The sequence below is a fragment of the Anser anser genome (genome assembly GCF_964211835.1).
Source record: "Anser anser genome assembly, chromosome: 5".
In the NCBI taxonomy this organism is placed as follows: Eukaryota; Metazoa; Chordata; class Aves; order Anseriformes; family Anatidae; genus Anser; species Anser anser.
This window is the reverse complement of record NC_139725.1, coordinates 21062935-21072667: the sequence shown is the minus strand read 5'-3', so window position 1 is coordinate 21072667 and position 9733 is coordinate 21062935. Positions and strand designations below refer to the sequence as shown.

Below are 9733 nucleotides of genomic sequence, written 5' to 3'. Positions count from 1 at the left end.
AGATTGCTAATCTCGTGTGAAAGCATGTCTTTACCAGAGAATCTGGTGAAGCTACTTCTTGACTAGTTATTGATCTCTGTGCACAGGATTAACTCTCTCAGCTCCATTTAAGCTGTTCCTAGATCTAGGAAACGTTAACACTAGAGATACCACTGGAACTGAACGGGCAATCTTTTGATCACTTCCCGCATACTTCAGAGTCACCTTTCCCACATTTCAGCAGCTCACTTTCTTCAAAGTATTAAAAAAAAGACTTGTCAGCATAGACAGACTTCTTTCTACCTTCAAAACAAACAAACAAAAAAACAACAAAAAGCTAATTTTCTGAAGGTATTAACTGGGATCCAATGCAGGAAGAAGATTATCCAGCATCTACCCACTAAATACTTTACACCTACCTCCAGAGCTACCGATGCTGGCTTTTGCTGGGTATTGTACTGAATGAGCTGCAGCAGAAATCCGTCACAAAAAATGCTTCACTCCACGCATTTACTCCACAACACGTCCTTTTGCATTGTTTGAACTGCTCCCGATCCAAAGACAAGAGCAAACTGATTAGCGTAGGTGCTGTCTAGCACACAAAACTCACTCAACATCTGAAGACATTTAAATTAATTTTATTTATACCAGGTTTTCAAATTCAGAAATATTTGAAAGAAATTCAATACTTAAAGACAGGTGCTACATTGATGATCTTTCATCCATCATTAGTGCCATGTTTTCACTCTACAGTCATTAACTCTCCACCACAAACTAAGGGGAAATTACAAAGTTTATGAAAATAGGCAGACATGAAAATTTGGTTTATACTGGAATTGGTGTAAGAGAGTAAAGCTTATCATCAAATTGTGGCAATCTGATTGCTGCTGTATCCCATTACTGGTTCTGAGCAGAAAAGGACTCTTCCATTTGGAGAAATTGACTCTCTGGGTTTTAACCGAACATAGCCCAGATCCGTTTAGTGATCCGACTAGGAATGATTCTTATACTAAAGTCCTTGTAAGTTTAAACTTTGCATCTCCAAAATTGCCACAACCACAAACCTCACCTAGTCACCCTCGTTTTGGACTTAATTGCCCTTTTCAGAGAAATCAAGCCTGTACGCCTATACCTCTTCCAGGATTTACCAAATCAAACAAAACAACTGCTGGTTTTGAAGTATTTCTTAGAAGAAAAATGCCATTTCTGCACGTTACTCTCATGAAAATTGCATTTAACATTTCTTTATCAATAAAGTAACTGAAGCCAAGATACCCAAAAGTCATGTCGACATGGAGATACACAGAAGATATTCAACTTGAGAGGATTTTCCTCCACTTCTAGATCACAATGAGGCCCTCACCATTTTGCATAATGACAGAAAACAACAGCTGACAACCCATTTTGGAACAGATGCCAGCTGTCTCTCATTTGTTTTATAATTTGAACAGTAACAGTTCTGTAGCACTTTATTGTTGCTTTAAAAATAATAATAATAATAATAATAATAAAGCCATGTGAATTGGACCTCACATCAGTCAATCATTTCAAGAACAAACTGAAAGCAAACTGATCTTTTTTGATCCAAAACCTGTTTTGGTAGGAGTTCTGAATCTTACATAAATACAGTTTGTGCTTCAATTTTATATCTACTTGGACTGAGTGCATATACAACAAAGCTAGTTTAAAAAAAAAAAGGTAACTTTTAATATTCAACTTAGAAGCCACAGACATCTTTCCAGACTGTTTGCAGCAGAGACAAACATTAAATTTAAACACAGCACTGCTTTAAAAAAAAAAAAAAGTTTAGTGTCTAAAATGAGATTCAAATGCTTTATTAAAATTTAACATTTTCAGTTTTGGCTTTTTTTCTAAAGAAACCATTTATACCTTGTGAAAATCAGTTAAAAGATTATTCCATTATACTGAACTCAAGTCAAACATAAAGCACAAAGTAGGTCTTTACATTAAACTGGGCGTTGCACACAACATGAATGATCAGAAATAGAGAGACTACTTTGAGGAATAAAAAGTTGTTTTTTCTTTTTCTTATATATAGACAACATGCATACCATCAGTTACTTCTCAACCTTAAAAGATACCTGAAAGGAGAGTTTTGTAGAACAAAACCAAGACTCATTGATATGCTTAGTAAGTCAGTGGTCATCATGCCTTTTTAGTTAAATTCTAGTAAAGTTTAGTCTACATAGAACAGCCAACACAATGAGGTGTGCAAGTCATGGGGATAGCTAGAAGCCTGAAATAAAGTCTTAAAGTTCTACAGGACAAGAAAGCCTAAACGCAGTACCTTTACGTTATTTAAAATAAAAAAAAAAACTAAAAAATTGATGACTCTCTGCCTCATCGTTGAAAAAAGGACTATGAACTGAACATAAAAGACCAATATTTAAAAGCTCGACAGTTCTACTCCACCAACTTTTTAAAATAAGGTAATGATAAAGAGCATTCCTTCTAGCAGCATGTACGTTTCAGCTGTGACTGGCTGCCTAACAGAGTGCCTTTATGCATACCAGTAGAATCATGTCCAGTTTTGCCATTTGTGGATAACGATGACAAGATACAAAAGCATGTGTTTGCCATAAATAGCTCTGGCTAAGGGAGGATTGCTCACACAGAGCAGATCAAATTCTCTATAAGGAGAGCATTATTTGGCCCTCAGCCAAAACATGTCCCCAGTGCAAGCCTCGGTAGTGGCAAACACTTTCCAGTTCTATTTACATAGAAGTTAACAGTTCATCTAGGATATTTCTTGTACCGAGTCAGCATTAACACTTAAGAAACAAAAAAATACCGATTCGTATGCTGCGTATCGTATAGCTGTCATGACACATCATCCTATCGACAGACAGAGAGCGGTTAAGATTTCACGTACGGTTTTGCTCTGACATGTAGAACTTTAAGAACATTCAGGTACGGAACACACTGCGGGGTTTATTACTTGGTATTTCTGAGTTCCTGACACAAGTGGTTCGTGGAGCTAACGGTCTCTAGTAGCGGTAGCTTCTATAACGGTAAACTAGGAACGGGTCCTTCATCAAGTGATCGGAATAGAGCCACAAAGTATAGTAAAGCAGTGCCTAAATCATGATTAGGAATGAAAAAATCGCATTATTTATGATGAGATTAATGATTGTTTAACTTTACAATACTTTCCACAGAAGTTAAGTTATTCGAAATATGCTTAAATTAAACATACTTAAAAACTGTATTTTCCAATGAAAACAAGGCAACATTCTGTAATAAGCCACAAGTTTTATTGCAACGTGGCCAGTTTTTGATCTCAAAAACAATGTTCCATTTAAGGCTCTTTTTAATACAGAAATTGCCATCATGACTGATGTTTTACAAAACTTTAGTGTTTCAAGACTCACATGGTAAACAGATAACTTCTACTCCTGATCAGTAGTGTACATTCAATGGAAAACAAAAGGCATCGTAACAGCTACTTCATTTATAAAGATATGCATGTAACAGGAATGAAACTGAGGTACTACAATAATTTGATGACACGGTTACAGCAACTTAATTGGCATTCCTTTGGGGGGGAGGGGCGGGTCAAACATATTACAAAAAAGTGCTTTAAATGCATAGTGTTGTGTGCTGCCATGTCACAAAAATAGGCTTGTCAAGGCAGGTGAGGTGTATGAATGCACAAGAGCCTCATGGAACTGCAATCAAGTGCAACTGTAAGTAATACTGTATAGAGTCTACCATCCGACCAGTGGACAATACTTTCAAGGCATTCAATTAGCTTACCCTTTGCTGTCTGCTAGACTATTCACATTAACTATCACATTCATTGTACATGTTGCAAGGAATGCATGCAACGTCAGTTTTGGCTAAGAGTGTGACGTGAAAGCATTCCTTGGATCCTACATAAAACTACCAGGATTAAACAGTCTAATGGCAATCACTGGTAGACTGCTTAACAATGACATCTCCTTCAGGGGCATTAGGGAAGGGACTTATTTTTTGAGGAGGGAAGGGGAAAGGGAGTCTAATACTATTCCAATTGAACGAGCTGCAGAAATGGAAGCTCCTTAGATCCAGATGGCACTTGTCTGTCTTTTTATAAGGGTTTTCCTTCAAGTGAAACTACCACGTTGCCTCCCAATTTCTCTCCAAGTGTTGAACGGTCCTTAATATCATCCAAACCATTTACTTGCCACTCATGTTTAATACCTGAAAGACAGACGGACAACAGGGTGTTTGTGAGAACCTCAGCCTCTAAACAGCATTGCAGCTAACGACCGAAACGTTTTTAGGCCCATACCTGTAAATTTCTTTTTAATGGCATCTTTAGAGCTCGCGTAGATCATCTTGCTTTTTAAAGGCGCACTTTCAGGAGCCCTTTAAAGAGAATAGAAAAGAAAAAAAGAACACCAACAACACAACAGTTATTCAATCACCCAGTGTTAAGTCACGAAAATTCAATTTTAACTACAAGCTTTGCTTTTACGCACCAGAATATAAATACCAGGTCTTCTTTCTTAGATTCCTTTGTCTCATATGTGGCATCATACAAAGCGTATCGGCAATCATTCAGTGGTAGCAACTTCACAAAGGCTGAGTAGGGGTCCTCCACGGTATCTCCAATGTCACCAACCAGTATCTGCTTTGACTCCTCTACAATTATTTGTTTTTTGTCATCACTTAAGCAGAAGAGAACGGCTTTCTTTCTTTTTTTAATCTCTTCTGGGGTTGAAGATTTCCTTACTTTCATGTCATTAAAAACCTTTATGACTTCATCGTTCACTGTTACTCCAGAAGCCTGTAAAATGAGTTCAAAGGAATAATTTAAACATCAAAAATTAACACCCTCTAAGCAAGGCGACAGCCCACAGCGCTAGATAAAGAAGCCCACCTGCCCCTGGAAGAATAGAAATACTACACTCAACCCGAGCACAGTACGAGTTTAGTCATCTTTGTAAGACTGGTGCAGAAGACACAAGCGAGGTAAATTCTGCATGCTCGGCATCTTCAACTTTAATTCTGCGTAGCGCCCTTACACAGCTCGGCACGCAACCGTCCTGCTGCAGCAGTGTTACGCTACCCGGCCGTGTGCTTGGCCTGTTCGGGGGGCAGGGAGGGCAGAGGGGAGGGAGCTGCGCTCGGCAGTTTGTAGTTTGGGGCCGGGGCGGTTTTTTTTTCCCCTCCCCGGTGGAACAAACGCTACGGCAGCGGCACATACCCAGCCCCGTCATGCCTCTCTTTTTGTTGAGTGATGTAAGGGCTCCGCGAGCAGCAGAAATGTTTTCTGCGTTGTGTCAGCCTTGACACCGCGCTTTAAAACCTCCCGGATTTCATCCCGCGCGGCCAGCCTTAGCCGATCTCCCTTCCTGCCTTCCTTCCTGGGCAAACACCGGCCGCAGTCCCTGCGGCTCCCGTCGCTCTCCCAGCCCTGTCAGAGCCGGGGAGGCAGGCTCCGGCGGGCGGCCGAGGGCACCGCACAACAAAACGCGGAGCCCCCGGCCCCGGCCCCGCAGCACGGCCCCGGCCCCAGCCCCTCGCCCCCCCGGCACGCCGCGGCCCGGCCGGGCAGGTGCGGGCGGCGCCGGGAGCGGAGGCTTTGTCCCGGGGGGGGGGGGGGGGGCCGGGGCCGCTCCCCCCGCTTTGTTCGCGGCGGCAGAGAGGGAGAGAAGGAGGGAAGGAAGGAAGGAAAGAAGGAGGGAGGGAGGGACGCCCGCCCGCTCCACGGCCGGCACCGGAGCCCCCCGGGCCGAGCGGGACCCCCCCCCCCGGGGCCCCCTCCCCGTCCCGCCGCCGCCGGCCCTCGCCCGCGCCGGTGCCGCTGCCGCCGCCCCTGCCTTCCCCCCGCACCGGGCTAAAATTAGACTAAAATGGCCGCCGGAGGCCGCGGGGCCCGAGCGGCGCCGCGCCGGGCCTGCTCAGCCCCTCGCCCCGCCGCGCCGCGCCGCCCCCGGGGCCGCCCTCCCGACCTCCTTCCTCCCTTCCCTTCCCTTCCTTTCCCTTCCCTTCCTCCCTTCCCTTCCCTTCTTCCCCCCGCGCCCGCCCTCACCATGGCGCCGGGTGGCGGGGCGGCGGCGGCTGCCTGCGGTGCGGGGCTGCTGCGCGCCGGGGAGCGGAGCCGAGCGGAGCGGAGCGGGGCGCGGCGCTGCGCCGGGGGCCGGGCGGGCGGGGACTCGGCCGGGCGGGGATGAGCCGCGGCGGCCGGGGAGGGCCCGTCACATGCGCAGCGCCGCCACCACGTGCCGCCGCCGCACCAGCGCCCCGCCCGCACCGCCCCCGTGGGGTGGGATGGGGTGGGACGGGACGGGATGGCGGCCGGGATCGGCGAGGGGCGGCTCGGCACGGCCCCGCCGCCCTGGGGGCGGTGATGGGCACCGGGGGCGGCCGCGGGGCCTCGCCTCGCCCCGCCCGGCCCGGCCCGGCCGGGCTCCGTCCCCGCGGCCCTTATCGCGGCCGCGTCCAGCCGCAGCCGAGCCGCCTGGCAGCGGGACAGCGCCTCCTGGCAGCGCCCGCACGGCCCCCAGCCGGCCGCCGATACGGCTGGGGCGTGAGGCGCAGCGCGGGCAGATACCGGGGGTGGCTTCCAGGAAAGCGGGGAGGGGACGGCCCTGCGGGCCGGGCCGGGCTCCCGTGAGGGACCGGGTGGGCTCCGGGGGTCCCTCGCTGTGGCACCCGGCGCAGGCCGTGCCGGCCGTGGCACAGCGAGAGGACGAGGGGGCTGCCGGCGTCCTGAAGTGGCGCGGCTGAAAGCCCCGAGCTGCCGGGCCGTGTGTGTGAGCACCCATCCCTCCGGCCCTCCCCGCAGCGCCCGGGCCGCGTCGGGTATGTGGGATTCTTTCCCCACTGCTCCGTGCCACCCCGGGGGCCCGGCGAGCAGCTGTGTTTCCAGGTCTCCTCCTCTCCGAGTCACATCCTGCCCTCTCCTGGTTCCAGGATTCAGGATGGAGCTGCATCCGTCAAGATTCAAAAGTGGGCCCTTCAGGCTTGAAGCCGCTAACCTGGAGCTATATTACCACGCCAGCCTTCCTGCGCACTCAGGAGTCCCCGCCACCCCCGAGCTGAAGACAAGGAGCCTGGTGCAGTCAGCTTCTTCCCAGCTGAGGGCCACAGGGTGACTCTCACTGCCCGCATACGTGCCAGCAACGTCGGATCCGGGGATGAGGACCTGGACTGCGTATTTGCATTGGAAAAGTTGTCCGTGACACAGCTCCGTCTTCAAATACGATACATGCTGCTTTGTGTTTAAACAAGCAATTAGGATAGGTGGAAAATTATTACGTGAATTAATAGCACAAATCCTAAACTGGGTAACTCTCCAGACACAGTTTTATGGTTGACTTCGACCAACGTAAGCCCGTTGAGAATGTCTCTTCAGGCCCATTTCTGGGCACCTGCGTCTCACAGACTCGGGTGAACTCGCCCTGCTCGGTACGGCTAAGGACTCACAGAACAGCACTCGTGACCCTGCAGTGTGTGACATGCCCCTCCTGTGTCCCAAGCGCAGGCCCGTGTGCCTTACACTACTACTGGTGTAAAACAAAGCTGCTGTGCGTGGGTGCCCAGACCCTCACAGCACACCTTCACCACCCACACAGAGGCCCTGCCCTGCGCTGCCAAGGCAGCAAAGCCAAAGGTGGAAGAGGAGTTACCATCCCCAGAGCTGCACAGCCGGAGAGATGCTCCAGGGATGACAAGTCAAAATTGTGCATGACTCACCCTCCTTCTTTACTGCCATGGAAACTGAATAATGAATCATAAGTGCTTGTTATGCTGTTCAGCTCTTCAGAGGGCCTGGGTGTGTTCGGCTTGCCTAAGCTCGTGCCACAGAAGCAGAACTGAAATGGCCAAAAAACTCCTTGCCATAAGGGAAACTATAAAATATTGGAGTGTCTGAAAACCACATCCCAGGTACTTCTAGAGCAAATGCACCTTAAGTGCACACGGGTAAAATTCCTAAATCAGTTCCAAACGTAACAATTCCTCCTCCAGACCTACGTTCACTGTAATGACACTGCGACCCTGGTAACACTTTCAGACCCAAGAAATTCAGCTACCAAGTGAAGAATACATCACAAACTCACGAATGCTGACACCCTGCCTGTCATGACCAGTGAGATGTTATCCTGTACCAACCTACCAGCACCGAGTCAGCAAGTGAAAATGCAAAGTCCAAAGGAACAGCTCAAGCTGAGAGCAGTAGGATCTGTTTTTGCCTACCTTAAATATCAGATCACGGCTGACATACCTTGCTGACACGCTGAAGATCTGCCGCGATTCCCCTGAAGCTGGCCTTGCTCCTGGAAACAAAGACGCACTGCTACGTGAAGGTGCGATCTCGCAATCCATAATTTCAGGAGAAGAGCTGCTGTGTCAAGCTTTTACACCTCCTTTTGCTCCCAGCCTATCTCCACCTTCGGCATGGACTTCCACATTGACCTACCTGAGTGCGGGGCTCCTGGTGATCTCCTGTTCCAGCAGAAAGCTAACAGACAGCGCTTCCCACTCCGCAGAAGGCGACGTGACTGACCAGCACTGACCCCGGGTCCCAGCTGCCTCAGTTCTGAGGGTGCGATCCACCACAGAAAGGAGAAGCGGTCTGCCATCTGCCCAGCTCCAAGCACCACCTCTCAGGCAGGCCCTCCTTAGAGGTTTGCAGCTCCGACCCGCCCGCTGGATTTCTGAGTGCTGTCCTCTCATGGCACCGTCCTACCATCTGTGCCGAGGCGAAGGTGTATCCTGGCTCCTGGGGAACTTCCAGCTCCACTGCAGAACCCCAAAGATTCCTAACCCATTTCTGTCTGCTTTACCCATACACAAAATGGGGCCATAACCAGCCACCCAACAACCACTGTCACTAGCTGGAACCACCTGAAGCGTGCCATAAAATCAAAGGAGTAAAGCTTCAGCTAGACCCTGCCCCTGGGAAGAAAGGCTGTTATATGCCCGGAGTGCTGCTAACACAGACGCTGGATGCTGCATCACTGAAGAGCTCATCCTTAGCACCTCTCAGTGCCACGCCAAGCAAGCAATGGTATTTTACAACCAGAAGACACCTGAGCAAACTCGGATAACATGTGCGACTTGACCAGACCCAGAGATTTTTTGAGCAAGCTGGAAAACCTGACCCTGAGGGGTGCAGAAACCTCTCCGAAAGGCAGATCTCATACCGTGCCTTCGTGCTCCTGGCCAGACTCATCCCGAGTCCGGTCCTTAGCGGGGCCCCAAATACCGGTGCGTTACCTCTAACCTGTGCTTACAGCTCCTGCTGAAGGACGGGCTAACTTGCAGCAAAATCCCAGGTGCCAGCAAGCCAGGGCTCCCAGCCCAACCCACCCGCTAGCTGCTCAGCTTTTCTGGAGGGACAAAGCGCCCGCGCCCTCTGCCCTGCTCTCAGCTGCACGCAAGCTGTCTCGGTTGTGCCACCTTCAGGAACAAAACCTGCAGCTGCAGCCCCGCAGCTGACACGGCAGTTTGGGGCAGGCTGTTAGCACAAGTCTTTTCTTGCCTGGGCCAAAAGCAAAGGCAGCACCACCAAGCAGCCCCTGCCTCCACTCTGCCTCTGCGTGGCACCACAGGGGGCAGGGCAGAGGGGCAGGAGGCTGCTCGCATGGATGCTGAGCTCGGGGAACCCCCGGTGGGCTGGGGCTTCGTGCTGGGGCCGAGCAGGGTTTCTGTGCCCGTTTTGCTACGTGACTCACGTGCTGCCGTTGCCGCTCCCAGCCCTCGCCTGCCTTGGCTACTGGAACCTCTTCAGGCCCGGGCC

General features: G+C 50.0%; 1 protein-coding gene across 3 annotated transcripts; it reads right to left on the bottom strand.

Annotated features, from left to right (window-relative positions):
- Window positions 1-601: 601 nt before the first annotated feature.
- On the bottom strand, window positions 602-6247 carry CFL2 (cofilin 2). 3 transcript variants are annotated; one of them, XM_083840088.1, is made up of 4 exons: window positions 6020-6247; window positions 4464-4771; window positions 4274-4350; window positions 602-4182 (listed from the first exon to the last, which is right to left on the bottom strand). In XM_083840088.1, the coding sequence occupies exons 1-4, from the start codon at window positions 6020-6022 to the stop codon at window positions 4070-4072; spliced, it is 501 nt and encodes a 166-aa protein (XP_083696214.1). In that variant the 5' UTR covers window positions 6023-6247; the 3' UTR covers window positions 602-4069. The 3 variants fall into 3 exon arrangements, with proteins under 3 accessions (XP_083696214.1, XP_083696212.1, XP_083696213.1); XM_083840086.1 differs by lacking the exon at window positions 6020-6247 and adding an exon at window positions 5821-5931; XM_083840087.1 differs by lacking the exon at window positions 6020-6247 and adding an exon at window positions 5192-5446.
- Between the last annotated feature and the right edge of the window lie 3486 nt (window positions 6248-9733).